Source organism: Molossus molossus, unplaced genomic scaffold (genome assembly GCF_014108415.1).
Source record: "Molossus molossus isolate mMolMol1 unplaced genomic scaffold, mMolMol1.p scaffold_m16_p_23, whole genome shotgun sequence".
Classification (NCBI taxonomy): Eukaryota; Metazoa; Chordata; class Mammalia; order Chiroptera; family Molossidae; genus Molossus; species Molossus molossus.
In genome coordinates this window covers 7,483,294-7,506,764 of record NW_023425359.1, presented here as the reverse complement: position 1 = coordinate 7,506,764, position 23,471 = coordinate 7,483,294, and the positions used below count along the sequence as shown (strand labels likewise).

Here is a 23,471-nt window from a genome sequence, read left to right as displayed (position 1 = left end):
GTGACTGCACTGACTGGCCCGGCGCTGTGCTGATCAGGAGTCCATGCCAGGGCTGCCTTCCTATCTCCAGAGCACAGTGGGGTCCCAGGTGGGCAGTGTGCCTAATGTGCACCGGGCCCTGTTGGCTCCCGCCTGGCAGGTGTTCCGGCTGCAAAGCTTATATGGAAATTTCAGCTCCTGTGGGGACAGCTGTGTCAAGCTGCCAGGACATAATCACTCAAACAACAGACCCACCCTTTTCTTCCTTTGAAGTGGAAATCATGTAAGCCGGCTCAGTGGGTGAGGGCAGGGGCACAGAATGGGCATTAGTGCAGGCAGGGCCTCATGTTGGTCACCTGCTGTCCAGAGCCTTCTCCCAGTGTCCCTGTGTGCTAACACCCCCTATACACATACCTCTGTATACAAGCAGGGGACAAAAGCTGGAAATCGACAATCTATTTAAATTGATTCTTAAGGTTTTTGAAACTTTCTGGCCCTGCCACCTGAGCTTGACCCCCACACGGGCTCTCTTGGTTTGTCTCACCTGGCCCACAGGTGCACATGGAGACTGGCATACTTTCAGGTGCTGGTTTGCTGGAGAAACTGAGGTCAGAGTGGCCCCAGGGCCCTCTTTGCCACTCTGTCTGCTGGCCTGGCCCTACATGTGTACCTTGGCACAGGACGGAGGAAACGCCACGTCACTCTCAGAGCGTGGAGCTAATCATTGCACCTCAGGGCACTTACCCGCATTTCGCCCCCCCCCTCCTCGTGACTGGGTACAGACTGGCCTTGTTTCGTCTGTGGAGTGGATCAGACTTAAAGCCTCTGGACATACTATGGATAAAGTAGAATTTGTAAAGATCATAAGAAAATTCTAAGTAGACTTTTATGCGAATAAGTTTGAAAACCTATGTGGAATGAATAGTTTTCTAGGAACATGGAAATTACCAGAATCAACCAAGAAACAGAACATATGAACAGAAGAACTTGTCAACAATACAAAGTTTGCCTTCCCCAACATTTACAAAGTTTAGTGGGTTTGCATAAAACACAGACTATTTTTAAAGAATAGAAAGCGAGGGATGCCCTGGCCTGTTGCTCAGTGGTTAGAGCATCAGCCCATGGACCAAAGGTCATGGGTTCAATTCCCGGTCAAGGGCATGTACCTCGGTCGCAGGTTTGATCCCCGGCCCCAGTCAGGGTCGTGCGGGAGACAATCAGTTGATGTGTGTCTCTCTCACATCGATGTTTCTCTCTCCCCGCCCCCCCACCTTCCATTCTCTCTTTTTAAAAAATTACTGGAAAAAATATCCTCGGGTGAGGTTTAATAAAAAAAAAAAGAAAGAAAGAAAGCTAGGAAAACCTACCCTGCTGTTAAAAGTGGAAGCAGAAGAACATTTTGGACCAATCACAGTGATGGCTGCGGAGTCAAACACATCTAAGCCAAATACTAGCCAATCTAATACAGCTCTATTATTTTAAAAAACCATAGCCACATAGAATTTGTTTTAAGAATACAAGAATGTACACTGTGTTAATATATTTTCTGTTGTTCATACTCAGTGGATTAAAGGAGAAAAGTTATACGATCATCTTAATAGATGCAAAGGGGGAAAATCAGCAGAACTTAGCACTTGTAAGGGAATGTCCTTAACCTGATTAAAGGTATCTATAAAACATCATCACAAACAGTATGCTGATGGAAATCTAATTGTGTTCACTTGAGGTGGGATCAAGGCAGAGATGTTCTCCACCACTTTTGTTTTATTGCCTGTTTACTGCAGGCCATCCCTGGTGCATTATCAAGGCAAGAAGTGTAAGATGTGTAAGAAGTGGAAAGAAAGGGACAAAATGTAGATGAATAGGTGGGTGGAAAGTCCAGGATAACCCAGCAGGAAGACAGCTCCTGCACCGTGAGCAGGACTGGGAGGACTTAGCAGTGGATGCAACAACAGATGTGCAAGACTTCTATGGAGAAAATTAGAAGAAGTCAAACATAATTGAAGGACATAAACTATATTAACGTTATTAATTCTCTTCAGTTCATCTATAAATTCAGTGCTATGTCATACAGTGCTTTCCTCGTGGAACTTAAAGAACTCATCTTTACATTCATAAAGAAAAGCGGCATTTTAAAAATTAAATGGCCACAAACAGGCAACAATGCCTTTGAGAACACACACCGTGTGCAGCTTGCCTGTCAGAGGTGAAGGCTCACTTAGAGCCACAGTCATGGAGGCTGTGTGGGGTGAACACGAGGCTATGCAGACGGGTGACCAGAGCAGACAGAGACCCAGAAGTAGATGGAGACGTTTGCAATGACAGCAGTGATGGTCCAAGTCAGCAATGGAATGATGAGCTGGGACGTGATGCTGGACCACAGGTTATCCATGTAGAAAAAATGCGGTTAGTTAGTCCTACCATTCCTAAAGACATATATATGTAAATGGATCACCTAAATGTTAAAAGCATTTGTAAAAGTGCAAACATTTCAAAGAAAATCTGTAAGAATATATTAATGACCTAGGTTAGAGAAGCTTTTCCTGAACATGACCCCAGGGCCACCGTTTGAAAAGTCAGTTAAAAGTCTGTTTGACGGAAGACCTCATGAACAGAAGCGAAGGACCTGTCATAGACTTGGAGAAGATTTTTGTAATATGCACGGTTGGTTAACAAAAGATAATATCCAGAATACTATATAAATTCCTATCGTCAAAACACAGTGAGGTAAAAACCTAATTAGAAAGCGCACAGAGAACATGATCAGTCAGTTAATGGAAGAAACAATTTACTCAGCTCATAAACATATGAAAAGATGTGTGACCGCTTAAGAAATCAGGGAAATGAAAATTAGAATAATAAGAGGCTTTTTCAAGCCAATCTGGTTGGCAAAATTTAAAAAGCTGACGCTATCAGGAGATGAGAATACGGAGCAGTGTGAACTCATGTCCTTGTGGGTGGAGTGATACTGGGACAGCCACTGGGGGGACAGTTGGGCTGTGTCACGTCAAGTTGAAGAGATACATAGTCTGGGACTGGCGATTTCACTAGTGGGTTGGTACTGCAGCGAAACACTCTCACGTATGTAACAAAGGCAGTGCCCGCTGCTGCATTATTCCTAAAAGAGCAAGGTAGACGGCAGAAAGGGGATTAAATGTTGTCTGTTCCTGCAGTGGGAAGTTACACCCCAGTGACAGAGAATGGATGAAACAGCTATGTGTCACAACAGATAGGTTCCCAAAAGGTGAGAAGAGCAAGTCACAGTTCAGCATCATCCATATGAATGATCATATACATTATTTCCGAATATGTGCACATGTAGCTTATTAAAAACGTCCCTAGGAATAATGCACCTAATTCAGGATAGTGGTTACTCCTGGTGAAGTCAGGGATTGAGGTGGGAAGGGACATGGACAGGCCTGTAACTTTCCCCTGTCATGTTTTATTTCATTTAAAAAAAAAGAATCAAATGTCAGTGTTGTAAAATACTATGATTTGATTAGGCTGAGTGGAGAGGGCGTGGGCGTTGGATAACGTTCCTAGATGTGGTGTTTGAGATATCTGTCATGCACACACGGTCACTCCGGCAGTGGAAAACTTGCCTGGGGAAGGGCAGCCCCACTGCCTGTCTTCCCAGAGGCCACGGGGGACTCACTCCCATGTGAATGTATCCTGGTCCAAGACTTGGCCCTTAGCTTTGCACACCCAGAAAAAATGTTTGCTTGTTTATCTCCGTACATTTTTATTCTATAGTCCCAATAGCCACACAGTATTTCAAGGACCATTTTCCGACATGAGGAGTGATAGGTGCCTCAGATCACACAGTTAGTATCCAAGGTTTCCACAGGCTCTTTGTAAAAATACTGGACCAGCTGGGCTGAGCTGGGGGTGGAGAAGAAAACCTACCTCTGTTCCTCTCCACGCCATGGAACAGCCGAGACCCTGCTTCCCAGTCTGAAGACATCGTGTGATTATATTATCAGCGACGATCCTCCTCGAGGATAATGTCTGCGGCAGAGACACGTCTGCGCAGAGAGTACCCTCCTCCCGGGGCTGAGCAGCACGTGCTGTTGAGATCAGCGGGTTTTCTACCCAGTCGAGCTCAGATATTGATACCCATGTGGTCTCAAAGAAACTTAAAACTAAATGCACTAAATGGAGGATTAAAAAAACAAAACTTTATGTGCCCAGTTTTTAAAGTCTCCATTTTAGCCCTGGCTGGTTTGGCTCAGCGGTTAGAACATTGGCCTGTGGTCCAGAGAGACCGGGTTCAATTCCTGCTAAGGGCACGTACCTCGGTTGCAGTTTGTCCCCGGCCCTGGTTAGTTGTGCGGGTGGCAGCCACTCGATGTGTCCCTTTCACATCGATGTTTCTCTCTCTCTGTTCCTCTCTCTCCCTTCCACTCTATCTGAACAAAAAATGAAAAATGTCCTTGGGTGAGGATTAAAAAAAATTTAAAGTCTCCATTTTACTGGACAAGAGTTATCAGCATGACCACTGTGGTTCCAGACCCTTGGAAACGGGAGTAAACTTGACCCCACAGCCCATCCTCTGTCCTCAGCTCCTTCCACTGTGCTTCTCCGGGGAGGGAGAATGAGCTGCCCGCAAACTCCCTGCTGCAAACTCCCTGCTGCCGACTTCAAACCAGCCACACGGTCTGCTTGTTCCCAGGGGGAGCTCAGTGCCCGGGTCCGCAGCCAGCCCCAGAGGGAGGGGTTTCTGTATCTCACTAGCTCCAGGGCAGTCAAGACCCCTTGGCAGGGCTGTAGGCTCCTTACATGCAAGATTTATTGTTCCCTTTAAAGAAAGTCTTCAGTTCTTCACCCGCCTCCCTCTTTCCTGGCTCACCGAGAGGACTTGGGATCTGGATTTGTAGGCACTCGCATACTCTCTCCCAGCTCCTGGCTGTAACCGTCCTGTGTCACTTAGACGGGGCAGCGCCTGCGTTTCCTGATTGCCATTCCTGGCGACACGCGGTGCCTCATGAATATGTAAGGGGCTTTACTAAAGTGGTGTGAGAGCTTCCAGAGGCTTCCACACGCTGGCTGGCGGAAGACGAGCTTCCCACAGAGAAAGGAAGATGAGAGAATAGGCCCGTGATTGGATCAGTTACGTTGACTATGATTTGAGCATGAAAAAGGTTTCTCCTCCCATGTTTAAATTCTCCCCGGGCTGCACAAGCCACTGCGGCATGCTGGGTCCAGCTCGCCCGCCGCGTGCAGAGGGGCCCGACCCGACGGCTGGGCGGAGGCCTAACGGGAGGCCTCATCTCATCAGCGATTCAGACCCAGTCCTAGGGGGTGACCTCCTTTGGTGATTTTTCAGTTGAACCTTGCAGATTCTTGTTTCATCTCCTAACCAGCTAATGCTTGAAATTGAGGGGAGAAGACTGGCCTATCAGTCTGCTTGTCCTTGAAGACAGCCATCCACAGCCGTAATGACGTATGGTATTAATTCCAGAATGCATTTCCCCCCAGCCACTGGTATGTTAGCCGTTTCCTTGTGATTCATTAAAATCAAGTATCCAAATAACTCAATAAATAAGAGAAGCCCATGTCGTGATTCGGACCGAATTGCTTTTTCATTGCACTGATTTTCTTGCTCGGTTTCAAAATTTGCTTCTCAGAAGTGCTTTTCCCAGTCAGGAGGGAAAATCCGTGTCTGTTGACCGTTTTCCTTTAAGCATGCTGGTCGTGTGGACTCACTGGTCACTGTCCGCAGCTGCCTGAGCCTCCACCTCTGTCCTCACTGCTTAAAGGCTTCAGCCATGGCCGAGCTCTGGAATTTAACACGTCCCTGACCTTCTCCCGGGGATTTCCCATCGAAGAGGGACACCTTTACCTCTGGAAGCAGACCCTTCACAGCTGTGGTAAACTACACGGGAAGCTGGGAAGCAGAACAAGTGTTGATAAGCGCACTGGCCCCATGGAGGGTTCCGGCGTCTCTGATCCAGGGCGGTGTGTCTGGGGCTGCGGGAGGCCCGCAGGGCACCATGCTGGGCTGAGTGGCAGGGCCCTCCCTGCTGCAGGCTCCAGCAGGACTTCACTCTCTCCACCGTCGGTGTTCAAATGACTGGTCGAGAACGGTTTCCCAGGGACCAAAGATGCTTTAGCTGTCTGCCCAGCCTCTTTGCCGAGCTGGACCAGTAGCATCACCAGTTTGGTCGCTGTGAGTGCCCTCAAACCACACTGGACTGTTCTGGGTGCCCTTCCAGGCTGCGAGCCCGCCGTGTGCTCCGTGCTGCCCGGATGTAGTGCTCTCAGGACCGCTGGAGCGTCACCTTCTGCCGGCGTGTTCTTCAGGCCCGTGGAGCCTGCCTTGAAGGGGCCCTCAAGGGTCTGCTGAGCCTGGTCCCACCTTGCTGGCCATTTCTGTCTCTGGTGGATGATAGCAAAAGCAAGTTTTGAAAATGAGCAAGAAATCAGTGCCATTAAAAAGCAGTTAGGTCAGAATCACGAGATGGGCCCCCTTTGTCCATTGTGGTTATGTGGCTGGGGTGATCTCAGTACCTCGGGTCTTCAGCCTGGCGGTATCGGCCATTTTTCCAAAGAGCCAGTCCACACCCCTGCACTTTTATGTCTGCAGAGACCAGGTTTAGAAGTGCCTTGTGATCGGCCCGAGTGTGTAGGCCTAGTCCCCGAGCGGCTGTGTCCGAGGTGGTTCGGGCTCTCTGCATAGCCGACCAGTCCCCCACCCTGAACAGCCTGCACCACTGCCCCCTACGTAGTTTGGAGCCGGCCTGGCGGGGTGAGGGACGTGCGTCCCTGCTGTCCAGGGCAAGTGGGCAGGGGCTGTGCCAGGTTCCAGAGACGGCCCTCGTGCTTGCTCTCGGCAGTCGAAGACGAGGGGGGCGCAACCTCACAGCTGGGCCCGCCCTGGGAGTAACCACCACGACGTGTACGTGGGATCCCACTGTTTCAAAACACCTTTCTCTTGAACATGTTAGAAAGGCGCTCTCAATATGTTGTTTTGTGTCGGACTCGTTCCTTTTTTCAAATGTAACTCCGGTTGTATTTTTCTGTTTCCCTGTGTCTCGCTGTCACTGCGTCTCAGAATAGGCCAGAGCCTCCTGCAAACAGTAGGTTCGTCCTGGGTGTCCCTCCGGTGGCGACCTGCCTGTGCTCTCCCGGGGCCCGGCATGGCTTTCAGAGGACACGCTTTCTCTTCCTCAGGTGTCAGCGGAAGCAGTGGCGGGTGGATCTGCCGGCCACCAGCGTGGTGATCACGTTTCACAATGAAGCCAGGTCGGCCTTGCTGAGGACAGTGGTCAGGTGAGGCCAGGAGATGATACCCATTGCCCACCTGCTGTAGGTCCCGGAGGGCATGCCCTCGAAGGGACACTGCACGCAGCTGTGTCCCCGGCACAGCCAGGTCTGTGCTCTCTGGGGGTGCAGGCAGGTCACTTGAGTGTACAGAACAAGGAGGGGCGATGTCTCCTCCAGCCAAGGATCGGGGTGAAGATAGGAGGATTCCCCATCCCAGGTGACACTCTAAAGGCCTACAACCTTTATCTCTCTTGTCTCTTCTCAGTGTGCTCAAGAAAAGCCCGCCCCACCTCATAAAAGAAATCATCTTGGTGGATGACTACAGTAACGACCGTAAGTACCAGGACTGGTTGGTTTCTCCCCGCAGCGGCCCCTCCCGGGCACCAGCCCCTCCCGGGCACCAGCCCCCTGTGGCATAGTTGCTCACGGCAGGTTACGAAAGGCAGGATCAGGGCCACGGAAGGAAGAGGGGCCTCTGTGATGCCCGCAGATGCCCGAGAACTACTGATGAACAGAAACAAAGCCTTTTACGAACTTGGGGTTCAAATGCTCTGCTTCTCTTTTTCTCCCAGCTGAGGACGGGGCTCTCTTGGGGAAAATTGAGAAAGTGCGGGTTCTCAGAAACGATCGGCGAGAAGGTAAGACTCCTCTTAATTCAGTACCAGACGGTCTGACTTTTCCTGAGCCCAGTAATAACTTGAAGAAAGGTTTCGGCGAAAAGAACAATTAACTCTGCAGTCTTTCTGTCTGTCTCCCGCTGTCAGAGCCTCCTGGGATCCTCTCGGCAAACATAGGAAAGACACTCAAAGCTGAACTAATTGAAATTGTTTGTATACTAGGGCAAGAGTTCAAATGACATTTTTATTTATGTATTTAGAAAATTGGCTTCGCTCCTTCTTTCACAACCTAGGAAGTTTTATCAGTCCCCTGAGTACCACTAGAGTTTAGAAGAAAAACAAACATTTAGCAATGGGAAATTGAATGACCCCATGCTCCAGGCATCTGATAAAATAGCGGAGAGTCCAGTCTGACAGCCTGCCGAAGGTGAGCCATCCTGAAAGGGGGCCAGCACCTCAATTACACGCCTATTGGATTCCAGCCTCAAACCTACAGTCAGTCTGGTCTTCGCTGGAGCCGGGCTCGTCGAGTCTGCTTTATTAGCAGTTGTGAGTGACTGCAGAGGGGGAAGGTTTTACTTTGAAGTATTGGAAAGGAAGGGAAATTCACAGTGTAATTAGCAGCCATTGCATCAGAGCTGTGGGAGAGCTGGGTGGGCCCCCAGAGTCCTGGGCAGAACCATAAAACACGGGGATTCTTGCTGTCTGCGGCCTCCTGCTGGCCTGACGGGTGGCCGCCTGCTTTGATCCATGTGTCCTCCTTCTGGTTCCCTGAGCAGTCCAGCTGGAGTCAGGGAATGCGGCTTTTCTTAGCAAGAATCTAATAAGCCAATAAAATTATTTGGCCTATGAGGGCCACGTCATCCACACCATATTTTACCCAACTATAAGATCATCCATCCAGATGTTCCAGATACATAAACAATGGAGTCAGCCTTGCCCCTAAGTGAGCTCTGTGTGCTGGACTCACATCTGTTTCCCAAGCTTAGAATCAATCACAATCTTGTACTTTGTATTTGCATTTGGCCCTAAACAAGCTACGTAGGAACTTTTTGAATTTAAACCTGAAGTATCTGTTGGCATGGGGCGAGGAGGGGGAGGCGGGAGAAGAGGGGACAGAAAGACTTTTCGTGTTGGCGTTTTATAACTGACAGATCAGTCGCTAACCATATTAGTGCCTTTAAACCTCTTACAGATAAAAAGAAGTTTCTAAACATAAACTTGTATGTTAAGAGGTTCATTTGGGTAAGAAACCCCATGGATGTGTTGTTTTGGGAAGGGGTGAGGATGGGCAGTTGTGTGAAGCCAGGTTATGGTGGGTCTGTGTGGAGCAGGTGAAGTACATGTGGAGAGAAAATGTGCACACAGTATAAGTGCATGTGTGTATGGGTGTGTGTGTGCACACGTGCATGCATGTCTATATGTATGTGTGTGTATAGATCCCATATATTTAAAGATCCACACAGGGGCTTGTAGTGATGCTACTATACGATGGAGAAAATCAGTTGCATAAAATTCATGGCAGTAAAGGAGTAGCCTTGGGTTCAGTATTAGAGTTCGGGGTTTATTGTGCCAGCAGTTCTTAGTGTGACAGTTTATTAAAATCCCTGGAAAACCTGAACAATGACCATGCCTTGACCCTACCCACAAGTAAACAAAAGGTCTGTATTTCTAGGGGCAGGACCTGAGCATCTGCATTTGTAAAGCTACTTAGATGATTCTAAGGTGCTCGGAAAGTTGAAAACCTGATCCTTCTCTCTCGTTTTGCAGAGGGACTATTAAAGTCCAAAGAGGTTAGGTCCTTTCTCGAGGTCATATAGCTGTTTAATGACAGCAATAGGGCGAAACCTCACTCATAATCCAAGTTCTCTATTTGTCTCATTGTTTTTTAACTCTGTTTCTACTGTCCTGGCTTCTTTTGCATTAATTTATTTTTTACAGTTTTATTGAGACAAAATTGACACAAAACATTGTATCCACTCAAGGTGTACATAATGATTTGATCTATGTATATATCATGCACCAATCACCATAATAAGTTTTATTAACCTCCACCACCTCACATAGTTACAATTGTTTTTTCTTATGAGAACTTTTAAGGTCTACTCTCTTAGCAACTTTCAAATATACAATACAGTGTTATTAACTATAGCAATCATGCTGTACATTACATCCCAGGACTTATAAGTAGATGTTTATACCTTTTGACCACCTTCACCATTTCCCCCACTCCCCACCCCTTGCCTGTGACAGCTGCAATCTGTTCTGTTTCTATGAATTCAGAGTTTTTAGATTCCACATATAAGTGAGATACACAGTATTCTTCTTTCTCTGACTTCACTTAGCATAATGCCCTCAACGTACATTCATACCCGCGGTTGCTTTGAGGATTACAACATCTTTCGGTGGTAACGGTGGTAACGATCTTAGATTCAGTGTCAGGACACTTCCCATGGGGTATAGGAGCCTTGCTGCCCTTTAATTCCATCTCCGTTCCCGAAGTACACACTGTTGCCATGTGTTTCTCTTCTCCTGTATTTTAATTCCATCTCCGTTCCCGAAGTATATACACTGTTGCCATGTGTTTCTCTTCTCCGTGTGTTTTAAACCTCACAAGGAAGGGTTCAAGTGTTCGCTTTAAATAACCAGTATCTTTTAGAGAAATCAAGAGAAGAATATACATATGGACTGGTAAATTTATCCTCCTGTTTTTCATTTCCAGAATCTTTATTTCTCTGCGTAGATTGGCGTTTCCATCTCGTGTTATTTCCCTTCGACCCAGAGAACTTTCTGGGTTTTTTTGTAGGCAACAAAATCTCTCAGCTTTTGTTTATCTGAACAGTCTTTCTTTGTCCATTATTGAAGAACGTTTTCCCTGAGTAGAATTCTCTGAGTTAACCATTCTGCTTTTCCTGCAACACTTGAGAAATGTCTTTTCTTCGAGGGGCAGTGTCTTCAGGCCTGTTTTCTCTTTGGGATGCAGTTGTTGTCGGAACGGTCTCCTGTATGTTACGGGTCGTTTCCTCTGGCTGCTTTCCAGTGTCCCTTTATCTTGGGTTTTTAGCAGTTTGATTATGAGGTGCATAGATTTAGTTTTCTTTGTGTTTATCCTGACTCAGGATACGTAAGTTGATCTTTTCCCCGCCAAAATTTGGGATATGTATGTTGATCTTTTTGCCCCCAAAATTTGGGAACTTATTAGCCGTTCATTTTTCCATGTATTTTTTTCTGCCTCATTCCTGAACTCCAGTTGCACATGTTATGTTACTTGATATTTTCCCATAGGTCACACACCTCCCTCTCTCTCTCTCTCTCTCTCTCTCTCTCTCTCTCTCTCTCTCCCACCCTCCCTCCCTCCCTCCCTCCCTCTTCTCTCTCCAAGTTCAGTGGTCCTTCTGCCATCTCCAGTCTGCTGCTAAACCTAGTCATTGAATTTTTCATTTCAGATAATAGCAATTATCAATTCTAGAGTATTCATTTGATTCTTTCTTATAGTTTTCATTTCTCTGCTGATATTTCCTATCTGTTCACTCCTCAGACGCATCATTTCCTTTGAGTTTGTAGACATAGTTCTTATAATAGCTGCTTTAACATTTTTCATCTGTTTATTCCAAGATCTGAAATCATCTCAAGGTGAGTTTCTTTTGTCTTTTCTCCTCCTGGGTATGGATCACATTTTCCTATTTTTACTGATGCCTAGTAATTTTTTTATATGTTGTAAAGCCAATTGATTCTGTTACCTTTCTTTAAAGAGTGTTGATCTTTGTTATATTTGGCAGTGAAATTACTGGATGGTGACCTTGAACTTGTGTAGGCGTGTTTCTGTACTTTGCTAGGATGAGTATCCCCTGGGTGAATCTAATTCCTGAGACCTAGCTGCCTTCCTAGATGTGTTCCTTCTGGAGTTTATGAATGAAGGCATTCACCAAGCCCTTTCAACTTGGTGGGACTGAAGTTCCAAACTTTGTGTCCCCATGGTGGATACCAGCTGAAATCTCAGTTTTCTCTGCCTTCTAAGCTATTTCTTTTCATAGACTCCGTGGGGCCGCCCCTGAGCCTGCATGTTCAGGAGTCAGCCAAGGACTTAAAGGGAAGTTATCAGATTGGGGGCTTGCTTTCTTTCCAGGATCCCCGCTTCAGTTTCCCGGCACTGCAGAAACCCTGAGCTCTGTCCTCTGGCTCCTCAAGCCGGAAGGCTGCATTGCAGTGTGTTGACAGTGGCCTCAGGGACACACCAAATAAACAGGATTTCACTCTGTGATTTTCTTCTCTTAAGGGTTGAATCCCCTCTAGCTTCTGCCTGCTTCTGGCTGCTTTTCAGTGAGGGTTTGCCCAAAGTAGCTTGTACACTACTTTGCAATTCCAGAAAGAGAAATCTTTTGTCCCTACTCTAGCATACAGCTTTATAAATATCATTGAAAACCCATTTGGCCACTGTGTATGAAGAAACTTAAGAACACTGGTCCTGCCCTGGTCGGTTTGGCTCAGCGGTTGGAGCGTCGGCCTGTGGTCCGGAGAGACCCGGTTCGGTTCCCACTAAGGGCATGTGCCTCGGTTGCAGTTTGTCCCCGGCCCTGGTTGGATTGTGAGGGTGGCAGCCACTCGATGTGTCCCTTTCACGTCAATGTCTGTCTCTCTCTCTCTCTCTCCCCCCCCCCACTCTATATGAACAAAATATAAAAAAAAAAAGAACACTGGTCCTCACTGTGTGAATAGTTGCATCACCTTCATTTACTAGGTAAGCCTAGCTTACATAGTAAAGCCATTTATGACAACATCATCTAGGGATAAATATGCTATTTATGGTAAGACTTTCTGTGATTAAAAAATGGATATTATTAACAGATCGCAAATATATAAACTATGTAATTTGACAAATAGTGTGACTAATTTTGTGTAAAAGCTAATAAACTGGGCTTTGTCATTTATATTATTGGGCTTGTGTTAAGTCTTAGATGACAAAGATTCTTGCAACACTGTTAAATTATCACCATTAAAATCAGCACCATTAGCACCTGAAGTGTCTGGGTGACACCTTCTTTAGCCCAGTTAATTAGAAACCTCTGTTACTCTGTCAGAGGAGAAGGCTTTAAAAGTCCCACGGTTCAGTTGCCTGATGAAGCAGACATCGGTATGTGAGGGCCTTTCTCGGAAGGCAGGATTTCTAAGAAAGCTGTCCCTCTGTCATCCAGTTAACTTTAACAAAGTCCTGACAGAACTCTCAGGAACCACAGGTCGGGGCCCCTCCGGCTCCAGTGTGCGGCACTCCGCCCGCCTGCGTCCCCGTGGGCGTGGGGAGGGGGGGCGAGGCGTGGCTGCGGCGCCCGCGTGCGGTGCTCTCCCCTGACGTGCTTTGAACTCCCTTCCGCAGGCCTGATGCGCTCGCGGGTCCGGGGGGCCGACGCGGCCCAGGCCAAGGTGCTGACGTTCCTGGACAGCCACTGTGAGTGCAACGAGCACTGGCTGGAGCCCCTGCTGGAGCGGGTGGCCGAGGTGAGGTCCGCTCGCGCTGCCGTTGTCCTTGGTGCCTCTGGGACAGGTGTGCACTGGAGGAGTCTAGCCATAGGGGACACTCGCTTGGCAAGGAGGCGGCAGGGATCAGCAGAGGGGGGCGAACACTGGGCTGGTGTGAGGCCCACTTCTTAGGAGGTTCTTTCTTCCTTGTCGCTTTGCAACCAGTCCTCTGTGTCAAAGGGGCAGAGTGCTTAGGACCCTGCCTGGCAGTGCCATGTGACTCTTGCTACTGTTGCTGGCGACTGAGGGGTGCAAGCTGGGGTCGCTCCGGAGCACAGGCTCTGGCTCCTGGGGGAGGCTGTCGCGGCGTCCGCGACATGCTCTGTGCATCTGTGAACATCATCCCTAGCAGTAGGATTGGCCGTCGGTCATTTCGCTTTCCTTCTGCTTGTCTGCTGACTTTCTCTCCTCCCTACTAAGAAAGCGCTTCCTTGGAGTGAACAAGCAAACTTAATGAAGGTTCTGGAGAAATGTAGTGAGCAAGTCACTCCTTTTACAGCAGCAGGGAGAGTTGACAGCAGTGCGTCACCACGTGCTAAGTGAGCACGGGCTGCTGGCATGCGATCACCCTGGTCGCGGCTGCTGACTGAGCAGTAGGCAGTGCTAGCACTGTACAGTTACCTCTGTCCAGCTGTCGCCCCACGCGGCACCCGAGGAACTTGCGTAAGTCACACAGTCAGGTGGCGCAGCCAGGTCTGCGAGCGGTTTCACCCTGGCCCGGGCGTCTCACAACAAGCACACGCCTCGCTAAGAGAAGACCCGCCCTGGCTGCGCCGCCGGCTTCTGGCTCCACCAGGCTGTCCCAGGCGAGCAGAGGCCGCCCGCAGGCGAGAGCCCAGGCACTGGGTGTGCGCAGGCCACTGTCAGAATTCCTTCAAGGACCCCTTCCTAACCTGCGGATGCAGAGAGTTGAGAATACTCGTTCTCACTAAGTCCAGCCCTATCAGAGGAGATAAAAGTAGCTCAGGTGGACTGGGCAGTAGAGCAGAGGTGTCCTTGCCCCTGCGCCCTGGCCAGACGGAGCCGGGCACCAAGGAAGGGCCTCCTCTGCTCTCCCTGCGGCTGTGCACCTGGCTGCCGGGGGCTCTGGGATACTCCGCGTGCTTCCCTGAGGTTTCCTGCTCTTAGCTCGGCTGGTCTGGTTTTTGAAGTCTTTCTTCTGGCTAACACGGGGTTCTGGGGACGGCTCAGGAAAGCATGGGCCAGTGTCTCGCACCAGCACCAACCATCCGAATTTAAAGAGGGCAGGAAAGTTAAAAGGCCTCGTATTCGTGAAGTCTCTTACCAGAACAGTGGCGGGTAGCATAAAGAAACGCCCGAGTGTGGGGGAAACTGTCTTCTTGTAAGGCAGACTGAGAGTCTAGGGACCGCTGGTCAGTGCAGTTTCCCTGTGCTGTGGACTGTCGGTTCTCTGCCCGTCACACAGCGGTCACACGCTCAGAGGAGCACAGTCCTGGCTTCGCCATGTGGGCATCTCGGCCCTGAGCCCGGCCCTGAGGGTCACTGCAGCTCACAAATGACCGCTGTTCAAGTGCAGCTGCGCTTAGGTTCTGTCGGGGTGAAGGCAGCCCTGTGGTTGAAGTTTTGACATCTGGGGAAACAGAAAGGACCCTGGGGACACACCAGTGTTGTCCAGGCCTTCAGCTGAGGGCACAGATGCCGGAACTGCCCCGTGCCCACAGTGTCTCACCTCGGGGCACGACTCTGCACACCGGCCCCGTCTGTCCCTCGGGGCAACGGCACCAGTCTGTCTGACGGCGAAGAGCACGCGCTGGGCTGAGCGGGCTGGGTCTCCATAGGGCGGATTTGGGGGAGCAGCCGGGTGTCGCCGTAACTGCAGAACTAATGCCTTCTTTGGGGGACTGGCTTCTGTTTCAATACCTACTCTTGTCTTTTCTTCGTTTGTATTCCAGGACAGGACTCGGGTTGTGTCGCCCATCATCGATGTCATCAATATGGACAACTTTCAGTACGTGGGGGCATCCGCTGACTTAAAAGGCGGTAGGTGCCACTCACGGTCCCCTGCCTTGCTCTTCCTGTCTACGCGGCCTGTGAGCTCTGCCCCCACTAAGAGTCATGGTGACAGGGACAGCAGCCTGTCCTCCGAGCGTCTGCGCTCCGCAAGTACCGCCCCGTAAAGAGCGCGAGAGAACCTTGCTTCCTCCGAGAGCTTCCCTGTTTCCTGTGCTTCTCGTATCTGACCTTCCGAGCTGTTGTGACCTGTGGCTCAGCACAGTTCTGGTGTCCCTGCTCATCAGAGCAGATTCGGCCCCCAGGTGCCCGGGATGCGGAGACTGCAGGGTGACAGGTGGTATGTGGTGGGCGCCAGCGGCTTAGCTCCGCGGAGCCCGTCTGGGCCTCCTCCTCCGTGCCAGCTCCTCTGACAGCCTGAGCGTCCTGGTGGCAAACCCATCCGCCTGGTCACCCCTGACTCCTGCTCACTAGTCACCCAGTCCTGCTGATTTTCCCCCAACATGTGGTTGGTTATGGCCCCTCCTCCCCACCCGGACCCCCCAGGTCCTGCTTCACTTCTGGTTACCTGTGTCTGAGTGACCACACCGGTGTCCTGTCGGTCCTCGCAGCCTCCAGGTGTGTGCCCTCAGACCCACCCCACAAGGAGCCCCCAGAATGGTCTGTCTAGCACCTCTTTACCTTCTTAAAACGTATCGAAAGTCCCGAAAAACTTCAGGTCATATGAGCTCTAAAATCAGCACTTGCTGCATTAGAAAGTAAAGTCGAGAAATCGATAAAGCGCAAGATGAGGCAAATACAAGTCCTGTGGTCCATCAGAGTGCCGACATCACACGTCCTGCAGCTTCCAGAAAATTCCATCGTGTGCTTTTGAAAGAATGAGCTCAACAGAGGCACGTAAGGTCTCCGTGTAAATATAAAAGTAGTTTTGACGTCACAGACCCCCTAAAAGTGTCTGTGGACCCCCCGTGAGTCCTGGACCACACCTGGAGAGCCGCTGATCTCATGATGCAGATGGACATGCAGGACTCACACCAGCCCCGTCCAAGGACCTGGCCCTGTTAACATCTGGCTCCTACCCGTTGTCCCTGTGTCCCCGGGATTGTGTAGGGATGACCTGTGCTCCCCAGTAATGAGTGCTCCGTGCTCTGGATCCCAGCTGGTTGGCAGCTTCGCCCGTCAGAAGTCGGCTGAGAGCCCGGAGGTCGCAGGACTGCTCCCGGCAGCCGGAAGGGCCACCACGGCCTCGCCTGTCGCTGCGCTTTATTCACTATCGATCCTTCACGCCCGGGGTCGGGGAGTTCTCGTCCAGCTGCCCCGCATCCCACTTCCCGTCTGAAACAAGGGGCTTCTTTGAGCTAACTGGAAGATGGGCTGTTCCAGACAGACACACGGACAGTCCAACATCAGAAAAGAAAACAGTAAAACTATAAAATTGGACACAAAAAAACAGAATGCTGGGGCCAGTTAGAGACCGGAGCTTTTGCCTGCCACCCTCAGGCCATGCCCCCGGGGGCGACCGTTCACTTGTACTCTCGGCGCCCCCGTCTGGAAAGTGGGGTGATGATCATCGTGCTGCGAGGGGCTGGCGTGAGGTCAGGGATGTGGCTGAGCAGCTCCCCCGTCAAGGCGTCAGCAAGAGGTCATTCATGCTGGGAGGACCGAGGTTGGGAAACAGAGTTCAGGGGCAATTCTTAGCAACTGGTGAGAAGGTGCGGGGCTCTGGAGGACAACCCCTCACTGTCACGGCGCCGAGGGTTCAGAATGTCCTGCTCCTCGGGCATTTGCCAGAGCGGAGCTGTGACGGGCTTTCTCCCATGACACTGCTGTGACAGAGCCGGTGTGGGGACCCCGAGATGCTCTGGCGTGGGGTGCAGGCCTCCTGCCAGATCCCAAGAACGGGGGCCAACTTCACACTAAGAGCATTGTGTGAAATCCCTTTAGGGAAAAAAATTCAGGGGTGATGTTTTTAGAAGATTCTTATAATCTAATATAGTTTATCTTTTTGGAGCAAATTAATAAATTATAGTGAACATTCCAAAAATGCCGGTAGCGTTAGATGGACCGGCCAGGGGGGGCCTTTGCTTTCTCTGTTCCTACGCAGCCGGGCTTTGTTGTTTCTGGCTGATGTTAGGCTGGCTGCCTCGGGCCGAGCGGACTCCTCGGGAATCCGCCTGGGGCCCGGGTCAGTTTCCTGAGCTGTGTCAGTGCCCCTGCCCCTGGCCCCCCAGCCACTGACTCCACTCGCAGGGACAGCCGGGGACCTTTTTGATTCTGTGCCTCTGGTTGAGCCATAAAGTATGCTGAGCCAGCCGGGAGACCCACGCCCCACCTCCCGCCCTGCCCTGCTCGGACTGCGGACACCAGGGCTGTCAGGACAGACAGACCCTGCCTCCGGAGTGTGCAGGCGAGAACTCAACTCGGGCATCGCACAGCCCTGCTGGCCGTAAGCCTGCCGGCAGAGAGCTCCAGAGACAGAGCTGGGGGGGGGTGGTCCTGGGGTACTGAGGTTGGCTGTCAGACCCTCGGAGATGCAGACCGATGAGCCGGCGCGGCCCAGACCTGCTCGCCTGCGTCTGGAGAGGGGCGCAGGGGGGTGTGCGGGTGCCAGGGGCTCGGTGTGTGGTCCCTTCTGAGTGGGCGAGAGCCGGGGCCAGCGGCCTGACAGTGCCGGACCCACGTCCCGGCGGCAGCCCCAGGCTCACCCCTGTGCAGCTGTGGACTCTGAAAGTGAGTCAGGGCAGATGCCAGGTTGACAGAAGCCGAAGCTTGCTGTCCGCTTTGCTACTTTTGGCTCCTTTTCACCTAAAAGTTTTCCCTGTCCCACCTCGCCCAAGGTCATTTTTGCCTCGAATGGGGTTTGGTTACAATCAAGAGATACTGAAGACGCCGTACACTGTTGATCATTAAGTTGTACGCCTGAAACTAGTACAGTATTGTCTGTCGACTGGCAAGGGAAAGCGATTTTGTTTTGAAGCGAGAAGTTTGCAGGCCTGGGGACCAGCATCTGTCCCCTGCGCTGGAGCAGTGTTGGAAGCGGGGGGCAGACCTTCCACCCCATCTTCTCGCCAGCGCGCAGCCCCTGGGTGCTGCGGTGCCGCCACCCGGACCTCTTCTCACTTCACACTTGTTCGTAGCATTTTTGTTTCAGAAAAGCCTCGTCCACACGTCCTGTTCCGGGTGAGCTCTCTGGGGACAGATTTCAGTGCACCCTGCCCGCTGCCCTCCTCCCGCCGCATCTGCGCTTTGTTGTGTTTTTTGTTTGTTTCTGTTTTGCACGGTGTAGTTTTCATGAGTCTCACCCATATATCCAGTGTTTTTAAGCTGTGAGGGACGCGGGTGCCGGAGCCTCGGCCAGTTCCCGTCAGCACCCACGTTTGTCGTCTGGTTGCAGGTTTTGACTGGAACCTGGTGTTCAAATGGGATTACATGACACCTGAGCAGAGGAGGTCCCGGCAGGGGAACCCGGTCGCCCCCATAAAGTAAGTGCCAGGATCGTGGGTCAGCCCCCGGGCTCTGGCCCTGCCCCAGAGACCCGGTGGGGCTCGTCGCCCGCTGCCCCAGCCGCCCCTCGCCCGGCTGAGCTGCAGGGTGTCAGCCGCAGAGTCCTTTCTCCAGAGGGAGCGCAAGGCGGCCGGCCAGCTGTGTGCTCGTCCCCGCGTTTCTAACGGGCAGCGGGCAGCCTTCTCCGCAGCGTCGACCTTGGGGACAGGAGGCCCCTGGGCCGCTCTCCTGTTTGTCCACAGAGGAGGCAACTGGTCTTCACTGTCACCTGGCTTTAGGGTTCACAGGCCAGCTGGGGCCGGTGTTGGGGGCGGGGAGGCACCTCCCTCTTCGGAGCAGACACACCGAACCCCCAGCCCAGCGGTTCTCCGCAGCGTGCTGGGGCCCATTTCCGGCACGTCTCTGCTGGGGCGAAGTAGGGGCTCCGTAGACGTTCTGGTAGCCCCCCACGCTGGTGAGGATGGCGGCAGGTCCGTCAGAGGAGGCACCCTCTCCGTGGCATGACTGCTGAGACAGCCATGTTCTCGCGTGTTTCCTACGTGTGCTGGCTGCCTTCTGGGTGGGGTATTCGTGGTCCTCTAAGGCAGGTGGGGAACCTTTTCTCTGCCAAGGGCCATTTGGATATTTGTAACATGCTCTGCGGGCCACACACAATTACCAGCTTCGAAATCAGCCTGTTCCCCACCCCTGCCCTAAGGAGACGGCACAGAAAGGCTGAGGACTTGCCCAGCGCCACCAGTTAGTGACTGTCCCCAGCCACAGTGGTCACTCTCTAGGACTCCGTCCAGCCCTGTGCTATGGGGGTGTCTAGCAGAGCAAGTAGGGGAGCATTGGGAGACAGTGGTAAAGCAGAGAGGGGCGCCCAGAGCTCTGAACAACGAACCGGTGCTGTGAGGGTGTTTATAAGGTCAGCGTGCAGGCTTGACCTTGGCGTAGCAATGCTGCTGAGCTAACCTTGACCTCTGACCTCTCGTCTCTTCCCTTCTACCCTCTCTGCCTTTTTAGAACGCCCATGATTGCCGGAGGGTTGTTCGTGATGGATAAGTTCTATTTCGAAGAACTGGGGAAATATGACATGATGATGGATGTGTGGGGAGGAGAGAACCTGGGTACGTATGAGCCTCGGGTCGGCCACCAAACAGTTTCCAGTTCTGGTGAAACCGTGGTCTCCCTGCCCACCAGAGGGGTAGGAGTGACAAATGGGAGCTCTGAGGAGACGGGCAGGGCGCCAGCTGGAAACGTTGAAGCGGTGAGAGTGACCGCCCATCAGACAGGAGTAGTCCCCGCATCAGCGTAAAGAGCGCTCCTTTTATCCTGAGAGGTCTTGGCTGGGCGTTAGAACAGGTTGCCCGGAGAGCGAATGCGAGAACACAGACGGCCTCGTGAAGGGAAACGCAGACTTTCTGATGTTTGAATCTGAGGGATCGGAAAGCGGCTCAGGAGGATCAGGAGCTCTCTCAGCACTAGGACTCTTTCTCGGCTTGGAGCGCGGAAATGCCCTGGGGGGGGGGGGGCTGGAACCCTGACGTCAGCGTGGCGGAGGCCCTGGCATTCATTCCCTTCCTGACTCCTTTGTGAGTACTTCGGATTTGATTTCATTTTTTGTAATAACCCATGCAAATCATTTGTACCCAGAGTTAGGGACAATGAAATTTTGTAGACTTCGTTCTGTCTTGATAGCTGTATCGCATTTACTGCATAACAAGACTCTGCTTTTGTTTTGTGTTGTTGTTGGTTTCACTTGAATCCTTCCAGCATTTGGGGTTCTGAGCGGATTCTCTTTGGCTACTGAACACTGTTGCATTAATTTGCTTTGGGCGGGTGTACCCTGGGAGGGGGCAGGGAAAGGAGAAAAAAATGATGCTGCTCTCATTTTTAGTTTTTTATAGTAGTGTTTTACTTGTGACAGAGACTGATAGTTTTTGTTTGTTTGTTTGTCTTTAATCCTCAACCAAGGATATTTTTCCATTGATTTTCAGATGGGAGGGGAGAGGGAGAAAGAGAGAGAGACACATCGATTGGTTGCCTCCTTCAGGACCCCAACCAGGGCCGGGGATCGAACCGGCAACTCTTCGGTCTGGGGGCCGACGTTCTAACCGCTGAGCCAAACTGGTCAGGGCAAGATACTGATATTTTGTGATAGGTTCAAAGACAAGACTGGAGTAGCCTGTTCGTTTTCCCTTATTATCTGGTGTTAGAGTCAGTGGTAGCACCTCATCCGTGGAGGGCTTCTCTGCCTTGGTGCGAGGTCGGAAGCTTCTTTGGACTCAGGAATGTCACCAGGATGAAGGACCCTGAGTCACCCTCCTCCAGTTGTGTTTTTTTAACGCCATGTTGACAGGTAGGCAGGACGTGGCTTAAAGTCATTTGAGCTCGAAATGCTTCAGAAGAATTGTTAACCTCTGAAGAGGATTCTGAGTCCCACTCGGTGAAAACAGGACAGCAAGTCACTGAGGTGACCATCTCCTCACCCGGCTCTGTTGTCAGAAGCGTGTGCTGTTCGCTAGAAGCACGGGTTGGGCGGGCGGCGTGGCCGCGGCCTTCCGGGTCACAGGCACAGACAGCGCTGATCCAAGACTCGAGGAGGACGTTTCACCAGGGACCAGAGGGAGGGGAGAGAGTGTTTCAATTACCTGGTTTGTTGTTGTTGGTTTTTATATTTATGGAGCTGTGCTGTGTTTGAGGTCCTCTGGAAGGGCTAGGGGGGCCTCCTTTGGAGTGAGCCGGGACAGGGAGGAAGGGACACCCCCTGCCTGGGCTCGGGCAGCCTTTTCTCTCCCCTCTCCAGGGGGCTTCGGGTTCAGCAGGCACGAGGGTTTCCGCAACAGAAGTTCCCGGCATGAGTCTTTCCCTCCTCCCAGCGCTGCTCCGACTCCTGGGTCCCTTGCACACCAGCAGCACTGCCCTGCCCGAGGGGGGGGGGGTGTTGGGAGAGGTGTGTGCCTGAGTACAAGCCAAGCACCCTCTTCCAAGGGCCCACAGAACCCCTGGAGCCAGCTGCCAGGTTCTCTAGCTCACAGTGTGCATCTGATTAGGTGAGCAGTTAGGAAGGAAGGCAGAGGACCTGGTCCTAGGCCCTGAGACAGGTCAGGGTCAGCCTCCTTGGGAACATTGTTTGTCCTTTTCGGCAGGTCTGCACTGCATCCGGATGGATCTAAACAGTGACTTCCAACCCTTTTCATCTCGTGGCGCACACAGACTAACTACTAAAATTCTGCGGCCCACCAGAAAAGATATTTTTTGGCCGATCTAACAAAAAAAAAAAAAAATACGTGTAACTTTAATTCATTCACACTGGACAGCTATTGTGCTGGCTGTTGTCATTTTTTTTATTTTTATTTGACCATCTAAGGAAGAAGAGGTCAGTGTCCCTGACTAGTTGGGTATTGCATGTTGTAAAATTCTCAGGGCACACAGGTTGAAAATCACCGATCTAAACACTTCCAGGGCAATGTCTCATGTCTTGCTTCTCCAAGGACTGAGGTCTTGTCTAGGTCTCAGAGCTAGTCGTTAGCAGCTCTGAGGACAGGTGCCTAGTGAGAAATCTAGTGAGTCATGTTGAGTAATTGTCCCCAAGTTATATCCTCAAGTTCAAGCGAAATCAGAGTTTAATGTAACTGTAGTTGTCCTTGGCCTTTAAAAAGTCCCACCAGCCCTGGCCAGTTTGGCTCAGCAGTTAGAGCATCAGCCAAGGACCAAAGGGTTGTGAGTTCATTTCCGCTCAAGGGCCCATACCGGGGCTGCAGGGTCGATCCCCACCCCGGTCAGGGTCTTGCAGGAGGCAACCCATTGATGTCTCTGTCTCTCACATCAACGTTTCTCTCTCCTTCCCTTCCACTTGATATCTAAAAATCAATGGGAATAAATATCTTCGGGTGAAGATTAACAATAACAACAAAACATAACAATATCCCAGCAGCTCTGAGCACATTCCTCACTGGTCAGCAGACTCCCCATGCAGAACATGGGCCCTTCCGAGTCCCCTTTTTTAATTTTTCAGTTAGAAAAACTATAAAATAATGTAATTATAAAATGTATAATTACATCTGATAAGAAGAGCAGCGAACTTCTTCCGAGTTTTGTTGACTCTGTGAGAAAGGAGGTCAGAAGCTTCCGCAGCATGGGCTGGGATGGTGCGGATCGAGCCTCTGTAGTTGTGAGGGAATTGACTGTATCACTCGCTCCTAGTGAGTGAGGTGCTTTCTGCGCTGTCAGTGTGCCAGATCCGGATCCCAGCCCGGCTGCGGCCACCGGTGACAGCCACTGCTCATTCTGTGGATCTGCCTCGCCTCCCCGACATGCCCTTAGGGATGCGAAATGATGTAGTAGAAATGCCCTTTTATACAAACCTCATGAGGTCTTTCAGAACAAACACTAGTTTGACCTTTCAGAATATTGACTTTGTTGTTGAACCCCCGGGCCCAGGCTGCAGTGGCTCAGAATGGGGGGGTGCGGACAGGTGCCGGGCGGGAAGGCGGGAAGGTGGCGAGCTTCTCTGGAGCGCTGGTGCTCCGCGCAGTGTGCGCCCTCCGCCCACAGAGTCGGGGTTGAAGCAGGTGGAGAGGAGCCCCCCAGGCTAAGAGTCCCTGGGCAGCCTTCAGGTAGCTGTCAGGTACTCGA

The 23,471-nt window shown here is 51.3% G+C and overlaps 1 protein-coding gene across 1 annotated transcript in view; it reads left to right on the top strand.

Annotated features, from left to right (window-relative positions):
• GALNT2 (polypeptide N-acetylgalactosaminyltransferase 2) overlaps nt 1-23,471 on the top strand; it is a 164,696-nt gene that overhangs the window by 120,571 nt on the left and 20,654 nt on the right. The window contains exons 4-10 of the mRNA XM_036277437.1: nt 7,153-7,251; nt 7,511-7,578; nt 7,818-7,883; nt 13,234-13,355; nt 15,290-15,377; nt 18,742-18,829; nt 19,857-19,960. Coding sequence (XP_036133330.1) covers nt 7,153-7,251; nt 7,511-7,578; nt 7,818-7,883; nt 13,234-13,355; nt 15,290-15,377; nt 18,742-18,829; nt 19,857-19,960 — 635 coding nt within the window. The remainder of the gene's footprint in view (nt 1-7,152; nt 7,252-7,510; nt 7,579-7,817; nt 7,884-13,233; nt 13,356-15,289; nt 15,378-18,741; nt 18,830-19,856; nt 19,961-23,471) is intronic.